This window comes from Phascolarctos cinereus, unplaced genomic scaffold, assembly GCF_003287225.1.
Source record: "Phascolarctos cinereus isolate Bilbo 61053 unplaced genomic scaffold, phaCin_HiC Scaffold_726;HRSCAF=1367, whole genome shotgun sequence".
Taxonomy (NCBI): Eukaryota; Metazoa; Chordata; class Mammalia; order Diprotodontia; family Phascolarctidae; genus Phascolarctos; species Phascolarctos cinereus.
This window is the reverse complement of record NW_027556098.1, coordinates 158,433,525-158,461,135: the sequence shown is the minus strand read 5'-3', so window position 1 is coordinate 158,461,135 and position 27,611 is coordinate 158,433,525. Positions and strand designations below refer to the sequence as shown.

At 35.8% G+C, this 27,611-nt stretch overlaps 1 protein-coding gene across 1 annotated transcript in view; it reads right to left on the bottom strand.

The window, feature by feature from the left end:
• Positions 1-27,611, bottom strand: part of THSD7B (thrombospondin type 1 domain containing 7B) — a 1,079,744-nt gene that overhangs the window by 52,522 nt on the left and 999,611 nt on the right. The window contains 2 exon segments of the mRNA XM_021009415.2: positions 6,589-6,704; positions 11,460-11,601. Coding sequence (XP_020865074.1) covers positions 6,589-6,704; positions 11,460-11,601 — 258 coding nt within the window.

Genomic DNA, 27,611 nt, shown 5'->3' with positions numbered 1-27,611 from the left:
CATGGATTTAAATATCTTCTCTATGTTCATGATTCTCAGATCTGTCTATCTTGCTATCCTAAATCTCAGCTGACCCTCCATCTCACTTCTCCAACTGCCTTTCAGATGTCTCAACTTGGATGTCCAAAACAGAGCTTGTTATCTTTCTTTCCTCCTAAACATTTCCCATCTTCCAACTTCTCTATTATTGTAGAGGGCAGCACCATTCTCACAGTCTCTGGAATTAGCAACTTAGGAGTTATTTTGGACTCCTCACTATCTCTCATCCCCATATTCAATGTGTTACCAAAACCTGTCAAGTTCCACTTTGTGAAATTTCTCAAAAATGTCCCCTTCTCTCCTTTAACACTACCACCAGTCTACTGCAGGCCCTTATCACCTCATGCATTGATTATTGCAATAACCTACAGGGTGGGTCTGCCTGCCTCAAGTTGCTCCCCAATCCAACCCATCCTCATTCAACCACTAAAATGATTTTCCTGAAGTGCATGTTCTTTCATATCACCTCCCTACTCAGTAAACACCAGTGGCTCCCTATCACCTGCAAGCTCAAATGCAAAATACTCTTTGGCATTCAAAGCCTCTCATAACCTGGTCTTCTCCCACCTTTCCAATCTTCTTACAGATTACTCCTCTAAGTTTGCTCTCTGATACAATTACAATGACATGGATGTTCCATGAACAAGACACTTCATCTCTCAGCTCTGAGTATTTTCTCTAATGGTCCCCCCTGTCTGAAATTCTCCCTCTCTCCTCTGCTCTGACTACTGACCTCCATAGCATCTTTTAAGTCCCAATTAAAATCTCACCTTCTACAGAAAATCTTTTACCCAATCCCTCTTGTTTCTATTTCTGTCATTCTATTAATTATTTCCTATTTATTTTGCATATAGCTTGTTACATATTCATTTGCATGTTGTCTTACTCATTAGATTGTAAGCTCCTTGATGGAAGAGACTCTTTTACCTCTTTTTTTTAATCCTCAACACTTAGCACAGAAACTAGCACATAGGTATTTAATAAATGTTTATTGATTGACTATCCATACATCCTCTCAGAAGTGACATTACATATCTATAAATTACTTCCATTTAAACAATGATGGCTAGATCAATTAGAGGCATATTCTATCTAACATCAGCTAGATTCTCTCTTTTGCAAAAGTGCAAGGGTAATTCTTTGTAGATTGACCCTTATCATACTCTCCATGGAATTTCTGATGAGTGATCTTCCTACTCCTCAAGCCCCAAGCTCCAGGCCCACTTGCTTCTCTCTCATCAGATGACCTTGTCTCTTACTTTTCTGAAGAGATGGAATACTTATAGCATTGATTCCCTTATCTTTACTCCACCATAACTAGTAACCTCATTCTTCACATTTCTTCTTTACTCAACTCATGAAATAAAGTGGATTTCCTCTTTAACAAAACTAAACTCTCTTATTGGGCACTTGATCTCAATGCACCTCCTTTCTCCTTCAGAACCTTGCTTCATATATTTTTCCCCATTCTTCTACCTCATCTTCAATATCCATTTCCATTAGATTGTGAGATCTTTGAAAGCAGGTACTATCTTTTGTCTTTCTTTGTATCTTCAGCACTTCACATAGTACCTGGAACATAATAGGCTCTTAATAAATGTTTGTGATTATCTACTCCTTCTCTTTTTTCTGGTAAATTGTCAGGTTGTCTTTATCCTAAAATAAACAAAAAAAAAATCTCCCTGTCCCCTGCCACTGACATTACATCTCTCTTCCCTTTCACACCTCAACATCTAGAAAAAAATATTCTATACTCAATGAATGGACTTTCTTATCATCCAGTCACTGTTTAATTTTTATAGTCCACATTCCCCCCCCTTACTGTTCTACTGAAAAGAAAGCTCTCTCCAAAGTAATCAATGATCTCTAAAAAAAGTTTTTTAATGTAGTCTATTTGTATGTCACTGACAATTCTAAATATACTATCTTCTTACATCTTATACCAGCACACCCTTACATACTCTGATTCAATGAAATTGGCCTTTGGTTTTCCCTCAAACTTGGAATACTTTCCATCCTCGTTTTCACCTCTTGGCTTGCTAGTCTTCCTTCAAGTCCTATCTAAAATTCCACCTTCTAGAGGAAATCTTCTCCAATCTTTCTTAATTCTAGTAACTTTCCTCCATTAAGTATTTCCTACTTATAACATACATAACATGTTTGTATATATTTATTTACTTGTTGTCTCCCCATTAAATTGTGTCATCTTTGAGGACAGGGACTGTCTTTTGTCCTTCTTTGTATTCCCAGTACTTTAGCACAGTGCTTAGCACATAGTAGGTGCTTAATAAATACTTGGACTGACATATACTTCCTCTCAATCAATCAAAAAGTAATTATTAAGAACTACTATGTGCCAGGCCCTCTGCAAAGTACTGGGGATACAAAAAAAGACAAAAATGGTCCTTGCCCACATGGAACTTGAACCCTAATTTGGAAGACAACATGAAAATAAAAATACATTCAAGATATGTACAGGTAAATAGAACATAACTTTAAAAGGAAGTTTTGAAAGGCTTCCTGCAGAAAATAGTATTTGAGTTGTCTTGAAAACAATGAAAAAAGAGAAGGATTCTAAGAGCCAGAAATGAGAAGGAAAAGTCTTATGGTCACGAAAGATAGCTAGTACAAATAGACAGAAATGAGAGATAGATTACCAGCTGTGAGGAACCGTAAGTAGAACATTGGATTACATTGGATCAGAGAGTGCACAGATGACTGTTTCTTCATACGTCACCTCTCTGCAGTCTTTGATATTGTTAATCATCCTCTTCTTGATACTTTCTTTTGGTTCTCCTCTTGCCTGACTCCTACTTCTCAGTCTCCTTTGCTAGCTTTTTGTCCAGGACAAGCCCCATGGGGATTTGTCCTGTGCCCTTTACTCATTTCCCTCTAAACTGTTTCACTTGGTGATCTCATCAACCCCCAAGAATTGAATTATCATGTCTACACTAATGCTTCTAAAATCTACTTATCTCTCTGCTGATCTTCATCTTCAACTGCATCTTGAACTGTATGTTCAATAAACATCTTAAACTCAATATGTATAAAAATGAACTCATTCGCTTTCCCTAAAACCATTTCATCTTCCTAATTCATCTGCTATTGTTGAGGATACCACTATCTTCCCAGTTACTCAACCTTACCCTCTACTCTTTACTCTCTTTAATCCCTGCCTCCCACACCATATCCAATTTGATCCCAAAGCCTGTCAATTTTGCCTTTGTAACACCTCTCTTACACATTTTCTTCTCTCCTCTGATACCACCATGGTGCTGGTCCTTAATACCTCATTCTTGGACTAATGCAGTCACCTATTGGTTGGTCTTCCAAATCTCTCAGCTGCCAAAGTGATTTTCCTAAGTCATAGATTTATCCATGTCACACATAACCAAACTCTTCAGCACACACAAACTCAAATGACTCTCTGTTGCCTCCAAGATCAAATATATAATCCCCTGTTAGGTGTTCAAAACCCTTCATAATGTTTTAACCCTCAACCCTCATTTGAATCTTCTTAGTCCTTTATACTCCTACCCCCTATTCTTTGATTCCATGACATTAATCTTTCTCTTCCTCAAGCAAGACACTCCATCTCTCAACAAGGCATCATCACTGGCAGTCCCTTATGCCTGGAATGTTTTCCTTCCTCATCCATACCTCTTATATTCTCTGGCTTCCTTCAGTTCTATCTAAAATCCTACCTTCAGGACCTGAGTTCAAATCCATCCTCAGACACATAATACTTCCTAGCTGTGTGACTCTGGGTAAGTCACTTGACCCCAATTGCCTCACTAACAAATAAATAAATAAATAAACAATTAAATAAACACATAAATAAATGAGTAAGTAAATAAGTGAATGAATGAATGAATGAATAAAAATTCTACCTTCGATAGGAAACTTTTCCCAATTTTTTTTTTGTTCTACTACCTTTCCTCTGTCGATTATTTCCAATTTATACTATACATAGCTATTTGTATGTTGTCTCTCCCCATTAGACAGTGGGCTCCTTGAGATCAAGGGCTGCCTTTTGTATTTCTATATCCAGTGCTTAGTATAATGTCTGCTACATAGTGGGTACTTACTAAGTATGTTGACTGAATGAATAAAGCATAAGAAAATTTGTAAGGTGGAAAGGCAGGTTGTGAAAAGCACAACTAACAAATATAGTTACTATGTCCTAAAGAGTATTTAACACTCAATATGCATACTTCCATACCTATTTTAGAATGAAGGTAGATACATATATTCATCTCTTCTATAAGGCCAAGAACTAATGACCTCTTAATGACTAAATTTATTTGCTCACAATTGTTAAGTTCAAAAGATCATTGTAGATACAGAGGAAGCTACCTCACTGATCAACTTAGATTTTTAAAAGATATGTTCAGGGAATTTAACAGTAGTAACAAGTATCAGAAGATGAATACAAAAGCCTGTAATGGTCCTGTTAGGAGGGTGAAAATTCAGAATGAAGTGAGGTTGACAACAAATGCTAAGGAAGACAAGAAAAAATACTATAGGTCTGATCTTGAGCAATTATTTTCCTAATTTTCAAAGTAAGAGAAATGGTAGTTCCTGTAAAATATAGGCTCATGAGCTTAAATTCAATTCCTAACAAATTCTTAGATTTGTTTTTGAAAGGGATAGCTTGTGAATACCTAGAAAGTATAGCAGTGATTGCTAGCAGCTCACATGGCTTCATCAAGTAAAGGTCATGCCAGACTTTTTTCAGCATGATTAAAAGACTAATTCATGAGAGAAATTAGACTTCAGCAAAGCATTTGATAGTTTCCTTGTGGGAAATACAGGAAAAAAGTTAGGTGATTTAGAAATAGTTGAATAATTGATCCCTAATAGTGGTAATTAATGAGCTTATGTCAACCTGGATGAAGGTCTCATTTTGGAGATGGTATTGTCCTTGGCACTACGATGTTTAATATTTTAATTGTATTAATGATGAGTTAAACAACAGTTAAAATGTTTATCAAAGTTGGGAAGGATAACAAACCAGTTGGATGGCAAAGCAGAATCTGAATATCTGTATCTATATCTATCTATAGGTATATATCTATTTAGATATCTATATCTCTGTATATATCATAATAAGCTAGAACAATGGGCCAAATCAAGACAAATGTAAAATCATAAATAATATTCAGAAACATATGTTGGAGATAAATGACTAGACAGTAGTTTGTGTGTGAATTATCTAGGGATTTTAGCATAAAATAACTCAAGATGATTCAACAGTGTGATATGGATGTCAGAAAACTTGACACAATCTTAGGATACATTGAGAGGAATTTATCTACAATGAGATAAATGACAGCCTCTCTGTACTCTGGCCTGGGCAGTTTATATCTAGAGTGTTATGTTCAGTTCTCCGTACCCTGTTTTAAGTAGGACATTGTCAAGGTGGCAAATGCTTCAAGAAGGTAACTGGGATACTGCCTGGGGGCCTTGGCATAAGGGCATTGTTTGAATGAACTAAGGATATTTAACCTGAAAAAGAGAAGACTTAATTTGGCCATGTGAGCTGACTTCAAACATCTAAAGGGCTATGATGAAGAAGGACAATGAGACTTGTTCTGATTTCTACAAACAGCAGAATTAGGGGGCCATAGGTAGAAGTTGCAGAAAGGCAAATTAATGTTCTGCGTACAATGATGAACTTAAGAGTTCTTCAAAAATGGAATGTGCTGCCTTAGCAGGTAATGGGCACCTGCTCATTTGAGGGGTTCTGGGTAACTACTAATTGGTGATGTTGTAGAGGAGACTCATGTTCATGGAGAGAGGGACTACATAATATCTGCCATACTTCCAGCTCTGAGATTCTGGAATTGTAAGTTTTTATTCTCTTACTTGCCATTTCTATAGCATTTGACCATTATTGATTAATGCCTACTTCTAGAGACTTCTCTTTTGGTATCATGGAAACAGTTCTTTTTTCATATTAATGCTACCTGTCTGATTTCTCTTTCTTCTCCTTCTTTAAAAAATGTTCCCCAAGTCTCAGTCCTAGGTGTTCTTCATTTCTCTTTCTACCTGTTCTTAGCAATCTTATGTACCACTAGAGTTTTCAGCTGCATATTAATCCCAAATTTCTGTAACTAGCCACAGTCTGACTTTTGAGCTTTAGTGTCACATTTATAAATACCTTTTTGAACAGCTCCATCTGGAATATTTATCCAGTATCACAAACTCAATATGTCACAAACTGAACACACAATCTCCTCTTCTAAATCTATGATTTTTTCAAAGTACTATGCTACAGCTAACTTGCATAAAGTAAGGCTTTAATAAATACCTGAGTAATTTAATTTCTTTAAAACTATTCCAAAATAACTTTTTTCACAATATGGAAAGTCTTCTGTTCCCAATTTGTCGAAATTTATGAACTTAATGGTCCTATGTGTATCCCTCTAATTTCATTAAAATGTAAGTTGCTAAAATGTAAAGTCTTTCATGTATTTCAAATACCCAGTATTCATCAAAATGTTCAAATCATTCACTGTGTATGATATGTGAACTTTTAGGAATTACCTGTTCACAGTAATCCATACTGACTGTCTTCCCATCACTACGCATACAGCTCAAAAGGCGTGTCTTGACACCTTGTCCACAGGTCGCATTTTCACTCAGTTGGCACATGCTCCATTCTGCAAGGACATAATGATGTGTTTAGCAAAGAGGACACAAAAGTATGGGCAAAGTACAATCAACTCCTGATTATCTGCATGAGTAGAAGGGAGCAGCCAGGTAGATAATGCAACAGTCATTTCATTCTAGCTTTGAAAATCAGTGTTTATTTATTATTTTTAGCAGAAATAAATTGTTAACCTGGATGAGTATGTTTTGCTGAGTCCCATAATCAAACAACTTGGCATTCCCTGATCCTTCCCTCTTGACATCAGTGGGAAGTAGCATCCAAAATCAATCAGGCTGGCAGAAGAACAATAGCCTGGAATTACATTTATATCCAGAGGGAAAATAATTTAGAAATGATGATAATTTCCCTAGGACTTCCTTTTCCTGAGCCTCAATTTCCTTATGTATAAAATGGAGATAATACTTAGACTGCATAACTCACAAAACTATTATGAATATACAGAACATAATTCAATATAGCATATGAAATAGAGTTCAAATTTCAAAATAATTCTGTCCTAAAATATCCAAATTTTAAGACTAAGAGCTGGAATGTTCTTTAGGGATTGTCAATGAATTGATTGAAAAAGCATTCGTTAAAAATTTACAGTATTTCAAGTACTGTGCTAGGTCCTTGGCATACAAAGACAAAAATAGTGCCAAGCCTCAAGTCAAGAAGACCTGAATTCAAATCTGGCCTCAGACAGTTACTAGCAGTATGACTGTGGGCAATTCTCTCAAGCCTCTTTGCCTCAGTTTCCCCATTTGTAAAATGAGCTGGAGAAGGAAATGGCAAACCACTTCAGTATCTTTGTCAAGAAAATCCCAAATACGGACACAAAGGTTTGGATATGGCTCAAATGACTGAACAACAACAACAAATGAGACAGGTAGGAGAGGCAATGTGGCATAAAGAATATAGAGTTGGCCTCTAAGTCAGGGAGATGTACGGGTTCAAGTCCTACCTGTGACACATATTGACTAAGTATACAAAATTGGCTAAGTCAGTTCTCCAGGGAGTTATTTATGTTTATCAGTTGGAGAAAAGCATCAATCCTTGGTATCACGAGTTTTCTCAACTGTCTTCCCTAGAGCAGTGAAACCACCAATCCAAGGCTTTGCCTATCCTATGTGGAAAGAATTGTGCTGGATACTAAGGTTAGAAAGCATGCTATGGTAACATAGCTAGTATTTGTTCAAAGCAGGACTTGAACTCAGAATTGTCTGAATTCAAGGCCAGTCCTCCCTTCTTCTACTACCTCATGCTACTTCTCACAATACATGAGCATGTAAACAGACCACAAACATACAAATGCACATATATCCACAAGGTTTGGAAAGAATATCTTCTGAACGTATTGGGGATACAATGAGGAAACAGCTGGTGGCAGGCATCAAGAAAGGCTTAATATAGAAGGTGGCACTTGAGCTGAGTCTTAATGAAAAGAAGGAATATGAGGAATTGAAGGAGAGAAGGGAAGACATTTCTGGCCTAAGGCATGAGCCGGTGCAAAAGCACAGAGATGGGAAATAAAGTCTCTCTCTGAGGAATAGCAAGAAGGCCAGTTTGGAATATGGGAAAGGCATTAAATGTGTTAAGCCAGAAAAGTCACATAATAGGGAGAATAATTATCAGCATTCTCAATCATCTAAGATAGGTGAATTATTTTCCTTAAAAGCATTGAAATTATCTTTGTAGCTTGACTGGTCCAAGGGATGAAGATTCAAGGTATTCATGTGGATTCCTGCTTACTTTTTCTAAATTATGTTGTTTTAGGCAATTGGGGTTAAGTGACTTGCCCAGGGTCACACAGCTAGTAAGTGTCAAGTGTTTGGTTTGAGGCTAGATTTGAACTCAAGTCCTCCTGATTTCAAGGCCAGTGCTCTATCCACTACACCACCTAGCTGCCCGTTCCTGCTTACTTTCATACAAGAACACAAAAGGAGCTCCAGTACTGCCCTGAGTCTTAACCAATGGATCACCATGAGCAATATAAAAGGAAGGAAGCTAAACTCAAATAAATCATCACTATGTCTTTGGCTGAGTACTCTTTTCCTGCTATGGCTAAATTAAGTCTCTTTGGTTAACTGTTAGATGGATTGTAAATGTCTCCTCTTACTCCAATCTCAATCCTGAAGGACAACCTGGATCTAGCTAAAGTTAGACTCAATGTAGAGAATTACTGAAGGCAACCAGAGAAGCAATTGGAATTTCCAGGTGAGAGGTGATGTGGACCTAAAATAGGGTGTGAGCAAACAGAAAGGGAGAGATGAGTGAGATTTTTTGGGAATATAAATAATAACATTTTGTGACCAATTAGATAGGGCTGACTGGAAGGATAGTAATTTATTTGACCAAGATGGGGATTTGAGGGAGAATAGTGCAATTAAATGGGAAAATGAATTGTTTTAGACATGTGAGGTACCTCTAGCATATAATTGGCATGGGTTGGAAGTGTCCAAAAGGTATTTGATAACGTGGGACTAGAGCTCAGAATAAAGATTAGTGCTGGATAAGAAGATCAAGGCATCATCTTCATGGAGATGATGATTGAAATTAAGAGAGCTAATAAGATCACAAAGTGAGAGAGTGAAAGGAGAGAAAAGAGGAGGGCCCAGAACAGAATGTGAGAGATATTTACAGTTAGGAGAAGGGGTGTGAATGATAGTCTAGCAAAGATTAACAGATATCTAGTAGGAGAACCAAGAGAGAGCATTGTCACGTGCAGAAAGATCTCCATTGTTACAGACTGAGGGACTGGAAAAACCCATTTGGGCAACATCTAAGTCTGCAGCACAGAACTGCCTGAATAATTTGGTGATCTAGACAGATGAAGGACAGGTTCAACAGTCTGTGTTCTTAGAACCAATTGACCATTTCATTTGGTTTTGAAAGAAGGGAGATATCTCAAATTATTCAATAAGAACAGAGATAAAACAACAACTACTACAACTACTACTTTAAAAAGATTACTACCAGGGGCAACTAGGTGGTTCAGTGGATAGAGCCCTGGCCTTGGAGTCAGGAGGACATGAGCTCAAATCCAGTCTCTGACAGATGACACTTATTGACTGTGTGACCCTGGGTAAGTGACTTAATCCCAATTGCCTCACCAAAAAAGCCAAAAAAAAAAAAAAAGATTACCACCTTGGACAAATAGGCTTTAAAGTACAGAATCTGAACTTGGCATGTTTTCAGAAATTTACTCTAAGAATTTGTAGCTGGAAAGGAAGATATAGTCCATAGAAGTCCAACTCATTTATTCTGTAGATGACACTACTTGGGCCCAGAGAAATGAAAAGACATATATTGACATAAAGTTTTTGTCACCTACAGTTTTGCTGGCCCCTCAGAACTCAGTGCAGAGTTTTTCTTAGTTGGTGCAATCAAAATTGGTCATTACCATGGCAAACATCAGAAAAAGTTGGCTTTTTGCCATTTGGACATAGAGCTGCTAATGCAGCACTGGGACTCTTCCCAAGATGGCACCTTGTAGTATAGTTTTGGCAAATTTGCCTCTGCAAGGCTGTCTTCACAGGTGCTTTTCAGCAAAGGTTATCAATTTACTGGTTCAATCTGAGATTCCCAATTCCTCTAAAAAGGCATTATTAAAAGTCATCACTCTCATCTATAGTGAGAGCTGCGGGCAAGGTCATGTTATTTAAAATAATGAAGATTTTGAAACACCTTCTATGGTGAATGGATTATATTCTTTCCTAAATGGGTTCTATTCTACATGCTTATGTCATTTCAGATTATCTTGACTTAATAAAATGTCATTTTAAAACTGCACCATGTCTTTTTATTATAATCTCATTTCAAATATCTCCAATGGACACTTTTAAAAAGAAAGCACTATATAAATGTCAGCCACCATTATTATTTTTAGTAGTAATAAGAGAGTCAAAACTGTGATTTCATCAATATGGAGAACTTCCTATGTGGAAATTCCCTCTAGTCATAACTTAAAGTCTTAAATAGTTGCCTAAGTCAACAAAAGTTCAAGTGATCATGGTCACAGGGCTCTAATGTGCCAAAAGCAATACTTGAACCCAGGTATTCTTGATGTCAAAGCTGCTGCACAGTCCACTATACCGTTGCCTCCTCCTCCTCCTCCTCCTCCTCCTCCTCCTCCTCCTCATCATCATCATCATCAATCATCATCACCAACATCATCACCTATATCATGGCAGCAAGGTATCCTAGATTAAGTGTGAAAACTGGAGTCAGGAGTAGTGGGTTCAAAACCTACCTCCAACAACTATCAGCTATATAAAACCAAGGAAAAGTCATAAACTCTATGAACCTCAATTTCCTCATTTTGTAAAACTGAAAGAATAATAGCTGTAATATCTATTTCTAGGGCTGTTGGCAGTGAAAAGTGTTCTAAAATGCTTTGAAAATTTCAAATGAATGTTAGTTATTATCACCTACAAACTATTATCAGTCATGATTAACCATGGGGTATGGCTTTTTTTTTTTTAGGCTATTGGGATTAAGTCACTTGCCCAGGGTCATGTGTTGGTCTGAGGCTGGATTTGAACTCAGGTACTGCTGACTTCAGGGCCCATGCTTTTTCCTTTGTGCCACCTGCCCCTATGACATTCATTTTCAAAAAATAAAAAGAAGTAAAGAAATCTTCAGCTTCTCATTTCCTTGCCCAGGTAGGTATACATAGACATAAGTATATATATTGTATATGTGTATACAAATAATGATCAGATGTTTGCAAAATATAATCCCAATTGTGAGTTTAAATACATACCTGTTATATTGTAATAGTACTGGAAACAATTTTCATTAAGAATACAAGGTTGTACTTGTGAGTCTTCAGCACAGGTCCTGGAGCTAAGTGGAGGCCTTAGGAGATAGCGACTCCTTCTTTGCATCGAGTGGGGGTCACATGACTGTATGGAAATCAGAGCACACAAGTTCATTAGAAATTATTCAGTTAATCAAATAGATTTCAAGTGAATATATGCATACAATCATGCACATTAACTCCAAGCAAGTAGAATCACAAATTCAGGTTTGGAAGGGACTTTAAAGTTCAGCTAGTCCAAAATCCTACTAAATATAGGCAGAAATCAAGGAATAGACTACTGTGTTAGTTTGACCAAAATATCTAGTTAACTTAATTTGAAAAAAAAATAGTTCATTGAAAACAAACCTGTCAAGCCACTTCTTGGTAAAATGTCAACCAAACAACTGAGTGCTCAATTAAATGTTTCACCTGTTGACTGGTTATTAAAGTAAATGGATTCTAAGTTTCCTGTGTTGAATAAACACAGCCCAAGTTTCCTAGGTATTATTTAGAACATGGAGAATGTTCCCACTTACGTAAAGTTATGCATAAATGCTTGAAATTCTTGGTATCTATCTTCTCTTTAACATAATTAAAATCTCATCCATCACAGTCATTTTATTTGGAGTCTTCTCTTTATGTAACAGAGAGAGCTAAGGCACCAAGAGTTTTAGCAAAGTCATCAAGCCAATAAGTATTACTTAAGCATCTAGGTGCTATGAAAAATGAGAAATATATGAAAAATATAGCATTGTACATGAGAAATCCAAAAGTAAACATCAATGAGAAATATACCTTCCAGAATTTAAATACGATATTTTAAAAACAACAACAACAAGATATTAAAAGGGCATCACACTTCTTTCATAGGGCAGGTTCAGTCAGTAGTTTCATGGAAAAGGTATGGCCTCAACTCAAGGACAAGAGAGACTTGCTGTAATAGATTTGGTTATCAAAAAAAAATATTCTAGATATATATATATAGGAAGAAATGCAGGCACATTTTATTTTTCTTTTAAAATAAAATTTTATTAATAGCTTTTGTTTTTACATTACAGTACATTTACATTACAAAGTTCTCCCTTTATATCTCCTCTGGCCCCACCCAATTATACCTTGTAATAGATATTTTAAAAAGAAGAAAACTAAATCCAAGAAAACCCACCAATATACTAAAAAATTCTGATGATATATGCAACGTTTTACACCCATGGAGCCCCAATCTTTATATCCAATCAGGTTTTCAAGGCTCCTGACCATCATGGCTTTAGGAAGCTTTCTTTGTAATAGAATATGTTAAAAAGTATTAAGGTATGCCCAAAGTAGAAATATTCTTATATTTTGTTATTGAAATTTTTATTTTAACTATAAAATGTAAAAACATGTCATTATAATGCTTTAATTTTAGAATATAAAGATTCACAAAGCTGTAAAAGAAAAAACTGAATTAAATGCAAAAAATGAAATTCATGATGAAACAAAGTATTTGGAGTTAGAAGACTTACAAATTATATATTACAGCCTCGTCATTTTAGAGAAGAAGAAAGTCAGGCCAAATAATTTTACCAATGTTATACAGATAGCAAGTATCAGAGCTAGAATTTTAGGTGAGATTGGCTGATTCCAAACACATTGCTTTTACTGTTATTTCTTGAATGAATGAAACTACAGCACAACTAATTTAAAATCAGAAGAAATAATTTTGAGAAAATCTGACAATTATCTAAAGAAATTTTACAATCTTGCTTCAAGTCCTAATCCAGGGCTTCATAGTGGGATGGAGGTCACCTTGAATGCTTAGAGGCTGGGTCAGTGAAGCACAAGTTCTGTAAAGGACTATAGCTATTTGCTAAGGACCAGTCTCATTAAGTGTACAAAGTGCCATTACTAAAAGATAAGCCACCTGGTGATGACTTTTTTCATAGCAATTCATGAAGACAGAAAGGTATGGACAAACTGTGATGTCCATCAGAATTTACACAAATGAAATCATAAGCACATTTAAAGGAAGAGGAAACAATGTACTTTTCCCCAAATAAAGGGAGTAACTTTTTCATCTATTATCTGTAACAACATAACAAGATAAAAACAATGAAAAAAATTGAAGGCAAAGAAAAATAAAGCCACAGTATACAAAATAATTACTTCACAAAGGCTATATCAAACATTATATTAATTCACAACACATTTGACCAAATCTATCTGCCACCATATGTTGGTTGAAAAACATATAACATTCTGTATAATTGTGATTTAGATGGATAATGCTTCTTATTTTTATGTAAACTTAAAATATGAAGAATCTTTTCAAATTTTGAAATTTTTCCTTTTATTTTGAGGCATTCAACATTTACTCAGGTGTAACAGTCCTCAATAATTCTCAGATAAATACCAGAACCCACAAAAGATCAAATGGGAATCACTGTTGAAACATATTACATTAGCATTCTTTTATGTTATTGAGAAGTGGCCAACAAGAGAAGGTACCAGTAAACCACATCTGAAGGCAGTTGAAACTAGTAGCAGCCAGGAGGCCAAATGTCATTAATGGAAAGCTAGAACATTATTCCACAGAATTAAATGGCTGCAGCATAGGATAAACAATGAGAGAGTAACAAAGTTTCCTCAGAAAGGGTGGGAAAAAGAGCTACAATTCTTGGGATGGTCCTTTTCTGCTTTCACCTATGTGATTCAGCACTACTGCCTATCTTCTCCACAGTCATGGGTAAAAGGAATGAATATATGATGTACTTGGATGGTTATAGCATCTATTTGATACCCTATCAATAGTTAGTTACCTGGCAGTCATTCTCTTTCTTTTCTCAAGAAGTTTAATGAATGACTTGCTGTTTCCTTCTCCACCCTATCTCTGGGACTTATATTTTGGGACTTGGACATTCATATTGGTGTTCCTTCAAACTCTCTAACCTTTCAGTTCCTCACGCTACCCAGCTTATGTGCTCTACTCCTCAACTCCACCTTAGCCACAGACATATATGGTCATTCCCTTCACTTTACCATTGTGGAATCATCTGCTTCTATGATCAAAAATTGAGAAATTCCTTAATTGCAGAATTCTTAAACTTTTTATGTCATAGGTGCTTTTAGTGAAGCCTATGAACCTTTCCTTTGAGTAATGCTTTATTGCCTATATTCATAATTGAAAGGAGTGGTAAATTTCAGTTAGAGGTTAGTGGGGGGGATTTTTTCCATCTATACATGTTAAGAGCCCCTTAAGAACCCCTGCTTTCTTTACCTGATCATAACTTCTTATCATTCCATCTCTCCCCTGTGCTTTACTCGTCTTAAACCTATTTATTATCTGGGACCTCCAATTCCTCCACCCTTCAGTACTTTCCCCAGACTATCACACCTGCCTTCACCTTTTATTTCCTTCCATCTTGACCCTAAAGTTAATTAGTTCAATATCATGTTGTCCTTTATTCTTGAGTCCCTCAAACCCTATACCTTGCCAAAATCCCAGCCTTGTTTGTTCATCACATATTCTTCTTCTTTTTCAACTTAACTGCTACTGAATGGAGCTTGAAGAAATCATGCAACTATGGTGATAGGGTCCACTTCAAATTTCTGTTTTCTAATCTCAACTAAGCACTTTTTATATCAGGGCAGAAAGCCCTTTCATTAACCCATAACCAGCATGTCTCCCACAGTAGCAGTTCCAAACTTTTCTTCACTTTTTAAGAATCCACATAGCCCCTCCTCTAACCCTTAAAATTTAGAGTTTTTCTTCATTTTTTCACTAAGAAAATTGAAGACATCTGAGGTAAGCTTCTTTCTTTCTTTCTTCTCTTACTTTTTACAAATATATTTCAAATTCCCTGTCCTCCAAATTATTTTCCTTTAGTCTAGCATCTAATGAAGGGGTAGTCCTTCTCTACACCAAGTCCGATCTGTTTCCAGGTACCACTGATCCCATATCTTCACATGTCCTCCAACAGATTGCCCTACAGTCATGCCCCTCTCACTTTAATCTTTAAACTCTTCTTATCTGTTTGTTCCTTCCCTGATGCCTACAAACACACCTAAGTCTCCCTCATCAAAAACAAACAAACAAACAAAATCACAATATGGTTGAGAAAAGGGAGGGACTTGCTGGAGCTCTTCAAAATTCTGCTCCGAACAACTTAAAACACATCTCAAAGCAAATTATCGAGTAGCAGAACTCACAAAATGAAGGGGCAAAACAATTTTCCAGCACAAAACAACTTAGAAGTTCAGAAAGAAAGATTTTCTTACATTAGGGTCAAAATAGAATGTAGTCCACTACACTACACTACACGACTCAGTGCAGGCCACTGCAGCAAATCAGTGGCAGATCTTGGGGGCAACTGAATCAGTGACACGGTACACAGATTGGCCAACTGGTCAGAAGAAATTAAAGGGACCTCTTTGTTGGCACTAGGTGCAGGATTCTGTTTGTGCCCATATTCCAATCCAGGTTGCACTCCCAGGACAAGGAGGAACATTAACATACCAGAACTGGCCACAGATCAGAGTGGGGATCGGAGATCATGGTCATAGTTTCAAGGTGGAAGAGCCAGGGGGGTAGTAAACACATTTCCCCTTATGTCATACCACCTTGGAAGAACTGAAAACTTACAGACCACCAGAACTAGCTCTGGAAACAGCTGAACAAAAATCCTTCAGCTTAGAACAGTGCCCCCTCCACCCCAGGAACAGAGCCCAGCTTTAACATCAATTTAAAGGTCAAGAAATAGGCTGGAAAAATAAGTATAAAACAAAAACCCAAACCCTGACTATAGAAAATTATTATGGTGACAGGGAAGATTAAAACACAAAATTAGAAGAAGCCAACAAAGTTAAAACAGTTATATCCAAAGTTACAAAGAAAAATGTAAACAAGTTTCATACCCCAAAAAAAATTCCTAGAAGAGCTCAAAAAGGATTTTAAAAATCAAATAAAAGAGGTAGAGGAAAAATTGAGAAAAGAAATGAGAGTGATGCAAGAAAATCACGAAAACAGAGTCAACAGCTTGGCAAAGGAGGCAGAAAAATGCTAAAGAAAAATCACACCTTAAAAAACAAAATAGTCCAACTAATACAAGAGGCACAAAAATTCACTGAAGAGAAGAACTCCTTGAAAAGCAACATTGGGAGGAGCAGCTAGGTGGTGCAGTGGATAAAACACCAGCCCTGAAGTCAAAAGGACCTGAGTCCAAATCCGGCCTCAGACACACAACACTTACTAGTTGTGTGACCCTGGGCAAGTCACTTAACTCCATTGCCTGGCAAAAAATAAAATAAAATTAAATTAAAAAAAGCAAAATTCACCAAAGGAGGTACAAAAACTCACTGAAGAAAATAATTCCTTAAAATTTGAATCCAAAAAATGGAAGCTAATCATTCCATGAGACATCAAGAAACAATAAAATCAAAAGTATGAAAAAATAAAATGAAATGTTTCATTGGAAAAAATAACTGACCTAGAAAATAGATCCAGGAGAGACAATTTGAGAAATTATTGGACTACCTGAAAGCCAATATTAAAAAAAAAGGATCTAGACATAATATTTCAAGAAATTATTGAGGAAAATTTCTCTGATATTATAGAACCAGAGGGTAAAATAGAAATTGAAAGAATCTACCAATCACCTCCTGAAAGAGATCCCAGAATGAAAACTCCTGGGAATATTATAACCAAGTCCCAGAGCTCCCAAGTCAAGGAGAAAATAGTGCAAGCAGCCAGAAAGAAAAAATTCAAATATCATGGAGCCACAATCAGGATAACACAAGATTTATCAGTTTCTACATTAAAGAAGTAAAGAGCTTGCAATATGATATTCCAGAGGGCAAAGAAGGTAGAATTACAACCAAAAATTATCTATCCAGAAAAACTGACTATAATCTTTTTTTTGGGGGGGGGATGGATGGATATTTAATAAAAAAAAGATGTTCAAGTATTCCTGATGAAAAGATCAGAGCTGAGTAGGAAATCTGACTTTCAAATACAAGACTCAAGAGACTATAAAAAACTAAACAGGAAGAGAAATCATAACAAATTCAATAAGATTAAACTGTTTACATTCCAAATGGGAAGACCATACTTATAACTCCTAAGAACTTTCTCTTTATTAGGGCAGTTAAAGGGAGTATATATAGATGAAGGAAATGGTTGTGAGTTGACTATGATGGGATGCTATCAATAAAATAAAATAAAATTAAGAGGTGAGAAAGGGGAATGTACTGAAAGAAAGGGAAAGGGAGAGGCACAATGGGGAACATTATCTAATATAAAAGAGGTACAAAAGAGCTTTTGAAGTGAATGGAAAGATGGGATAGGTAGAGGGGATCACATGAACCTTATTCTTATTGGAATTAACTCAAAGAAGGAATAACATAAACACTGAGTATCTTACCATACAGGAAAGTAGGAGAGGAAAGGGATAATAGAAGGGGAGAGGGATGATAGAAGGAAGGAAGATTGGGGGAGGTAAAAGTTTGAAGCAAAACACTTTGAAAATGGACAGGGTGAAAGGAGAAAGAGAATAGGATAAATGGGGGAAATAGAGTAGAGAAATATATAGTAATAATAACTGAAAAATAATTTATGACAAGTTTTTTTCTGATAAAGACATCATTTCTCAACTATATAGAGAACTGAGTCTAATTTATATAAATAAGAGCCATTGGTTAACTGATAAATGGTCAAAGGATATGAACAGTTTTCAGATAATCAAAACTATCTATAGTCATTTGAAAACATGCTCTAAATCACTATTGATTGGAGAAATGCAAATTAAAGCAATTCTAAGCCACCACTCCACACCTATCACACTGGCTTATTGACAGAAAAGAGATATGACAAATTTTAGAGGGGTTGTGGGAAAATTGAGAAACTGATGCACTGTTCGTGAAGTGGTATACTGATTCAACCATTCTGTAGAGCAACTTGGAACTATGGCCAAAGGGCTATAAAACTATTTATACCCTTTGACCAAGAAATACCACTAGTAGGTCTCTAACCCAAAGAGATTATTTAAAAAAAAAAGGTAAAGGATCTACACCTATAAAAATATTTATAGCAGCTCTTTTACTGGTGGAAAGAATTGGAAATTAAGGAGATATCCATCAATTGAGGAATGGCTAAACAAGTTGTTGTAAATGATTGTGATGGAATAAGAAATGACAAATAGGATGCTCTCAGAAAAAAAAAAACTGGAAAGATTTATATGAACTGATGCAAAGTGAAATGAGCAAAACCAGAACACTGTATACTGTAACAATATTGTATGATGAGCAACTGCGAATGACTTTCTTATTCCCAGCAATACAATGATCCAAGAAAATTCTAAAGAGCGTATGAAGAAAAATGCTATCCATCCCTGGAGAAAGAACTGATGAAGACCGAATGCAGATTGAATGAGACTTTTTAAACTTTATTTTGCTTAGTTTTTTTGCCTGTTTTTCTTTCACAACATGATTAATATGGAAAGATGTTTTGCATGACCACACATGTATAACCTATATGAAATTGCTTGCCTTCTCAATTAGGAGGAGGGCAAGGAGGAGGAAAAGAATTTGAAACTCAATAGTTTTAAAAATGAATGTTAATTGTTTTTACATGTAACTGGGGAAAATAAAATATTAAATAAATATACCATTTTTTTAAAGTTCAAAAAATCCTCTTTTTCTAACCCTACTACTGCTTCCAGCCATCATTATATATCTCTTCTTTTCACAGCCTCCTAAAAAGAGCAAAGTGACTCCCATTCTCATTACTCAACTGAAACTGCTTTCTCTAAAGTCACTGCTTATTACTTAGTAACCAAATCTGATGGCTTTTTCTCCATTTAAATTACTCCAGACTTCTCTGTGACATGTGATTTCTACTCTGTCCCTTCTGGTATCATTTCCTCTCTGGTTTTTCATGATAGGATTCTCTTAACTTTCCTGCACCTTGTCTGCCAGATTCTACTCAGATTCCTTTTCTAAATCATTATCCATATCCATTTCCCTAATTGTGGGTATATCCCAAGTTCCTGTACTGGGCCTTCTTTTTTCTATTGACAATCTACCCTATGGTAAATTCACCAGTTCTGGTGGGCTTAAATGCTATTTCAAAGCAGATGATTCCCAAATATGTATACATACATACACACACACACACACACACACACACACACACCCTTGTAGGTGTGTATGAGATAGATAGATAGATATATGAAACCCTTTTCTCTCTCCTAAACATCCAAAGATTACCATGCACAAAACTGAACTCATCACCACTCATCATCGTTTCCCCAAACCAATTGCTCTTCTGATCTTTACTGTTTCTGTTAAGAGTTCCACCATCCTTCCAATCACCCAACTTTGGAATCCTCATTCTCCTTCATTCCATATATCTAATCAATACCCAAGTCTTGTCCTTTCTACCTCTGAAACATCTCTAGCATTCAACTTCTCTCTACTCACATGACTAGAACCTTAGTTCAGTCCCTTATTACCTCTCACCTTGAGTACTGCAAGAGCCTAATTGGTCTCAAGTCCATTCAATGTTCCACTCAGCTGTCAAACTTAATTTCCTAAATCTCAAATCGGACCATGTTACCACATTACTCAATAAAATTTTGTGCCCTCTCATTATCTTTACAGTCTAATATAAACTCTCTGTTTTTCACTTAAAGTCCTTCACAATCCAACTCCAATCTATCTTTTATGCATTATTATACATTATTTTCTTTCGTGCTTCCCAAAGAACTTAAATTCTATTGGAGGAAGATAACACATTAAAGGAAGCTGAAAGAAAAGGGGGGAGAGACAGTAGACAGTGGGAACATAGTATGACACCAGAGAGTCAAGTGTGTATTCCAGAGACGAATAAGGACATGGCAGGTCTAAGCCCCCTCCTTATAATGGAAGGTCTGTGAGGAACCAGCCAATCAGAGGGAGAGGTCTAAGAGGCAGAGGATACTTCCACTGTGAGAAGTAATCCTGGAGTGAGCGGAGCTTCCAAGGTAAAGACATTTTATGGCATTGCAGAGGAAGTCCTGTGCATACAGGAATACAACTCTTATTCTTAGAATCATAGCTGAAAGACTTAAATCCCTTTCTGACCCCTGACTTTGTTTTTAGTGTCCTCTACCTTCTGAAATTGTATGTTCACTTCTTCTAGGCCTCCCACCTTCAGCTTAGAATGAAAGCACATTGAGGGTAAGGAATATTTTGCTTATTTATTCCCAAAGCCTGCCACAATGCCTTGCACATTATAGTCATTTAATAAATATTACTAAGTAGAAGGTTTAGTGCCAGTATCTGGAACTCCAGTGTAAGGTGGGGGGGGGGTGGAGGAATCAGTCACACTGACTGGATATTACCTATTCAAACAGGGACTGGATAACCACTTCTTAGTTATGTCATAGGGCAAATTTCTTTGAGGGTGTAGCTTGGACTAGATGGGAGTTGAAATCACTTCTAATTCTAAAATTCTGTGATGAAACTATGGATAGATGGGAAGGACCTTGGAGACCGACCCCTCTGCCTTGTCTTTACATTTTCTCTGCCTGAGGCTAATAGTTCGAAGGGCCTGGGGCACAGCATAGCCTGCAGGTGGAGGTTAAGTGGTCCCAGCTGTGGAAACTAGCAGGCTTCAGAAGCAGAAAGCCAGTCAGGTCATTATAAGAACACTTGAAATCTCAGGTACTCTCTGGTAAAAAGAACACAATTAGCATGAGACTTGATTAATGACACTTAATGGGATGATTAAAACCTAAACATTTTTCTCTAATGGTTAAAAGAAAAAAAGAACTGCCATGAACATATGTGGCCAATAAGGCTATATGTCTCTCAAAATACACACCAGAAAAACAACTATTCAATTTACATAATTCAGTGCATATACATATGTTTGTGTATGTATGTGTATATATGTTTACATATACACATATTGATACACATATATGTGTGTATGTGTACATATAAAAGTATGTATATATGTATTATTTGTGATCTTGGAAGCAAAACTAGTGAATTGAATGAAAGTTTATTGTTTTATAATCCTCCCATCAAGTGGCACCTACACAGATTTTAAAAATACTTTTTATGGCAACCTCATTGCCCCTCCATTCTCTACTGATTCATTCCATAGTTTTCAGAATGAAAGAATCATATCATTATTATTTAGAAACACTGTATGAAATATCTGTGTTACGGAATTAGAAGGCACCTTAGAGATTGTCTAATCTGGCAAGTATTTTAATTATGCTGAGCAACCAGGGCTTTGTTCAAGGGTGAAGGGGGAGGGGGAGATAGAGTACTATGGAAGAGGTATAAGACTCCAGGTTTCTGGTAGTTTGGTTCCAATATAAGGGGCAGGTGAGGAGAGGTTTCAGTAGCCATAGGGGCTGCCAATAGAAAGAAGGAAGGCACTTAAAGGCCCTGGAGACCCTGGGGACAGGGGCCTGGGCTGTTTCAAGCAAGAGGAAATGCTTTTCTTCACTACATCTCACCCAGGGAGAAGGGCAACACAGTTAGCAGGTAGCCTGGGGGTAAATAGCAGGGTAGGAATCAGTCCTCAGAATCTAGTTCCCCTGGCCTTCTCCCAACAAAAGGACACTCTACGGTTCTGTTTTCTCTGGAGACAGGGACAAAACTTCTCAAGTATAGGGGTTAAGCTTCTCTGTACCTTGGACAAGGCAGTGGAGAGAATAGCAAAGCTAGCAAGTAGCTAGCAGTGCAGAGAGAATTCTCCTCACAGTTCCAAGGCAGAAAAGAATGCTTGTGGTCACTCATAGACCAGATCTCAGGCTAGGAAAGGAGTAAACACCTCCCCTGTGATTGTACTACCTTGGAAGAACTGACAATTTACATGTCTCTAGAAGTATCTCTGAAAACAGCGGTACAAAATCCTTGAAGCTTGGGACAGTACATTCTCCACACTGCAAGCAGAACCCTACTTTAACAAAGAGTTTATAAGTCAAGTAATTGGCTGGGATCATGAGCAAGCCTCGAAAAAAATAGTCAGACCATAGAACCTTTCTTTGGTGACAAAGAAGATCGAAACATACAACCAGAAGAATACAATAGTTAAAGCTCCTATATCCAAAGCCTCCAAGAAAAATATGAATTGGTCCTAGGCCAAGGAATGGCTCAAAAAATATTTTGAGCAAGTAAGAGAAGTACAGGAAAACTGGGAAGAGAAATGAGTGATGCAAGAAAAATCATGAAAAACAAGTCAACAGCGTGCTAACGGAGACTCCCAAAAAAATACTGAAGAAAATAACATCTTAAAAATAGCCGAACCCAAATGGCAAAAGAGGTCCAAAAAGCCAATGAGGAGAAGAATGCCTTGAAAAGTATTATCTTTTCATGCGGCTTTTCTTTAATGGTCCAATCATTATAGCATTGTACTTATTTGTAAATGCTTAAAAATTTTTATCTCATCTCCCCAAATAGAATATAATTTCCTTGAGGGTAGAGGCTGCTTCATTTTTGTCTTCCTACCACTTTTACTGAATTCATTGCCTGAACACTTAGACATGAGTATATTCAAGTAAGCAGAGAGAGGGCTTTGAAGTCAGCCCTGACTCTGGCATATTCTGGCTTTGTGACTTTGAGCAAATCATTTAACCTTTCAGTTTTCAGTGCAACTTTTTTAAGACTTTAGAGGCAATTTATGTTGCAGAGATGGTGATGATTTCATTGGTAGATGGAGTTCCCTCATGTGGGCATTCCAATCACAGGTCCAGTCATATCCTTATTATGTTATCAATATTGTTAAATACTGTGGATACATAAATAAAAAATGAAATTAAAGCACTTTACATTACCAGGGGAGACAATACCTACATAAATAAGCATACACCTGATTGACTGCAAAATGAGAGGAATGAACAAGAATAGTTGTGGCAAACTCCTCCCTTCTATAGGAAACCTTACCTAACCCCTCCTAATTCCCAGTTCCTTCCCTCAGTTGATTGTTTTCTATTTATCCTGCATATAGTTTGCTTTGTACATATTTATTTGCATGCTGTATTCTCCATTAGATTGTAAGCTCCTTGAGGGCAAGGGCTATCTTTTCCTCTTCTTGTATCCTCAAATTAGCACAGTGTTTGGCACATAATAAGTGTTTAATAAATTTATTTATTGGTTGATTGGTCATTTCTTTTACTGAATATAGAAAATAGTTATCTAATCAGCTCTTGGAGTGAACGGCAAGAACTTAATAGGATAGTGGGGAAAGGAAGAGGGGGAAGTGATGTAAGTGCATAATCAATTCTAGTTGATTGATTACCGAGTACAGTACGAATTACTGATTGTCTTATGGTAAATCCATAGTCAGTGGAGTTCTTAAAAAATCATTCTCCCAGAGAAATCTAGGCTCTTGATTTGTCATCTCTGTAACCTTGATTTAGTCATTAATTTTTCTGGATCTTTGTTTTTTCAATTGTAGAATAATTTACTAGATTCATGATCTTGAAGGTTTCTTCTATCTCCAAATCCTGTGATCCTATGAAGTTGGGCAAACTAGGTGATATTGATTACCTGAATGATTTCATTTACTGCACACAGGACCTATATCTCATGTCAGTCCTTGCAATGACCCCTTTTAAAGACTAGATCAGAAACGAAAACTGAGGGGGCAGCTAGGTGGTGCAGTAGATAGAGCACCGGCCCTGGATTCGGAAGGACCTGAGTTCAAATCTGGCCTCAGACACATAACACTTACTAGCTGTGTGACCCTGGGCAAGTCACTTAACCCCATTGCCTAAGCAAAAAAAAAAAAAAGAAGGGAAGACAAGAAAAAAAAGAAATGAGAACTGGGTAGGATAAGATAGAGAATAGAGAATTCAGGCTTTGGCATTTATATAGTCGAAGAATCCAAGAATTAGTAGACATTTTAAAAGTCACATAGTCCAACCAACATCCAAAATGTGAATCTCATATATATTACCCATACCAAATGATTATTCCCCCGTGTTCAGAAATCTTGTTAAGAGTTATTAGCTCAGAACAGCAAATAGCATTTTTGGAAAGTTCTGATGCGGCAGAAGTTTTGCCTTCCATTGAACCAAAATCTAGCTCTTTGTAACTTTGACCTATTTTTCCTAGTTCTCTTCAGTCCAGATAGAACAAATCTAATCCAGAGGGTTTTGAGGATCAAGGCTTAGGAATAGAAAATCATTCGCTGGAGATCCTTAAGGAGGACCACATAGAGCTGGAACACTAAAGAAAATGGTTACATAGAACTCATGGCTATTGGTCACACGCTATGGCCACAGGGAGCCAGTACGGTACAATGGAAAGAATATTGGCTTTGAAGTCAGAAATCTCAAAGTCAAATTCTACCTCTGAAACATACAACCTGTGTGACAATGGGTAAGTCACTTAACTGCTGCCCTAGGCCCCAGTTTCTTCACTATGACTATGGATTTGCCATAAGACAATCAGTAATTCGTACTGTACTCAGTAATCAATCAACTAGAATTGATTATGCACTTACATCCCTTCCCCCTCTTCCTTTCCCCACTATCCTATTAAGTTCTTGCAGTTCACTCCAAGAGCTGATTAGATAACTATTTTCTATATTCAGTAAAAGAAATGACCAATCAACCAATAAACATTTATTGAACACTTATTATGTGCCAAACACTGTGCTAATTTGAGGATACAAGAAGAGGAAAAGATAGCCCTTGCCCTCAAGGAGCTTACAATCTAATGGAGGATACAGCATACAAGTGATCGGGTTGGACTATTTATATGATCTCTGAGCTACCATCTTTTTTTTTTAATTTTATTTTAAACTTAAAAAAAATAAAACAAGCATCTCCATAACATAGTAGAATAGGAAAAAAAAAGATGATTGTACATGAAACTGCAAATCTATTTTGTACAATAAAATATATAATAAAGTAATCATACAACTTTTTTCCTCTGTTTTTTATTCACCCCCACACCCTAGAGATGTCTACCATTAGGTACAAATATGTGTGTGTGTACACATAGACATAAACATATATAATTTAATATAATATAATATAATGTAATATAATATAATATAATATAATATAATATAATGTAATATAATGTAATGTAATGTAATGTAATGTAATGTAATGTAATGTAATGTAATGTAATGTAATGTAATGTAATATAATATAATATAATATAATATAATGTAATATAATATAATATAATATAGTATAATATAGTATAATATAATATAATGTGACATAATTAATATAATATGATATGATATAATATAATATAATATAATATAATGTAATATAATATAATATAATATAATAATATAATATAACGTGACATAATTAATATAATATAATATGATATGATATAATATAATATGATATGATATAATATAATATAATATAATATAATATAATATAATATAATATAATAATATAATATAATAATATAATATAATATTATAATATAATATAATATTATATAATATAATAATATAATATAATATAATATAATATAATATAATATAATATAATATAATATAATATAATATAATATAATATAATATAATATAATATAATATATATGATATATATGATATATAATTTATACATACTTCTATTTATCAGTTCTTACTCTTAATGCATTTAGCATTTTCTTTCACAGGTCTTTTGCAGTTATTTTGGGTATTTATAATAGTCAAAATGACTTAGTCATTCAAACTTGTTCTTAAAGTAATATTGCTGTTACTGTATACAATATTCTTTTGGTTCTGCTCATTTAACTCTTCATTATTTTGTGCAAGTCTATTCATGTTTTTTCTCAAATCAGCAAGTCTGAGGTCCAATCTTGCCCTACATCTATAATATTCTGATCACTCTGATTAAGGGAAATACAACCCAGAAGTAATAGGTAGACAAGTGTAACTACAGCTAAAGTGAACTAATGCTAACCATTATTTATTTTCATTGAGAGGAACTAATACTAACCATTATTTATTTTCATTGAGAGGATTGAGAGGAACAGTGAAGGACAAGTTAGGACTTACTGGGTTTAAGCTACTGAAAATTTTGAAAGGGTAAAGAAGACTTTAGCAATGTCTAAGTGGTTCAAACTATTTAAAATCCTTTTATATGGAATTTCCACCTGATCTCTGTATATTGTTTGTATGTATGTGTGTATGTATGTATGTATGTATGTATGTATGTATGTATGTATGTATGTATGTATCTATCTATCTATCTATCTATCTATCTATCTATCTATCTATCTATCTATCTATCTATGTCCCCTTGTGAATATACAAACTCCTTTACACAAAAGTATTGGAGGGTAAGGAAGAGAAAGTGGTATGGGCACTATTTCTAGAGTACTTACAGAAAGTAGCAGTGTCAGGAGGAGGGGATGAGGAAGCGGCAGTGAAAACAGTAGCAAACCAATAAATAATACTTTACATTTAAGTCAGGGATTTGTTACCCATCTTAGAGGTTAAAATTTATTGAGGTTCAGATTTCAGCAGTGAAAACTTTCAAGGTCAAGAGAAAAATTCGGTTCCTGGGGAAACTGAGGTCTTCAACAGGTCCCTCAACAGGTTATATCATTTTATCTTCCCAACTATGTTATAAGCTCTTTGGTGCAAGGAATATAGTATCCTCTTTGAATCCCCACAGAGTTGAATCCAAGGTCCTACCCATAGAAGGCATTTGGTAAACTGATGTCACTGAAGTGGATTGATTCTAAAGGAGTTTCAGTAACTTTGTTAATAATGATAGAGTCAATAATGCTAGATTACATTAGTCTCTGGAAATGAAGAATGATATATTATGTAGTGCAGTTGAAGGTATACTAAGCTAAAAAACAGGAAGCTTGGGTTCAAGTCCCCACCCTGGCATTTACTAGTAATCACTCTTTGGGCAAATTATTTAATATCCCCAGGCCTCAGTTTTCTTATCTTTAAATGATGGGTGGGAATAAATGTCTTCTAAGGCCTCATAGCTAAAAGAGTCTATGATTCTGGGACATAAGCACACAGCTCCCTTTTTAATACTTTCAAGGCACTTTGGAAACTCAAGTTTATATACCTGTGTATTAATCACGTGACATGACTTTCCATTAATCAGTCATCACTTTTTTCACATAATTTTACATTTT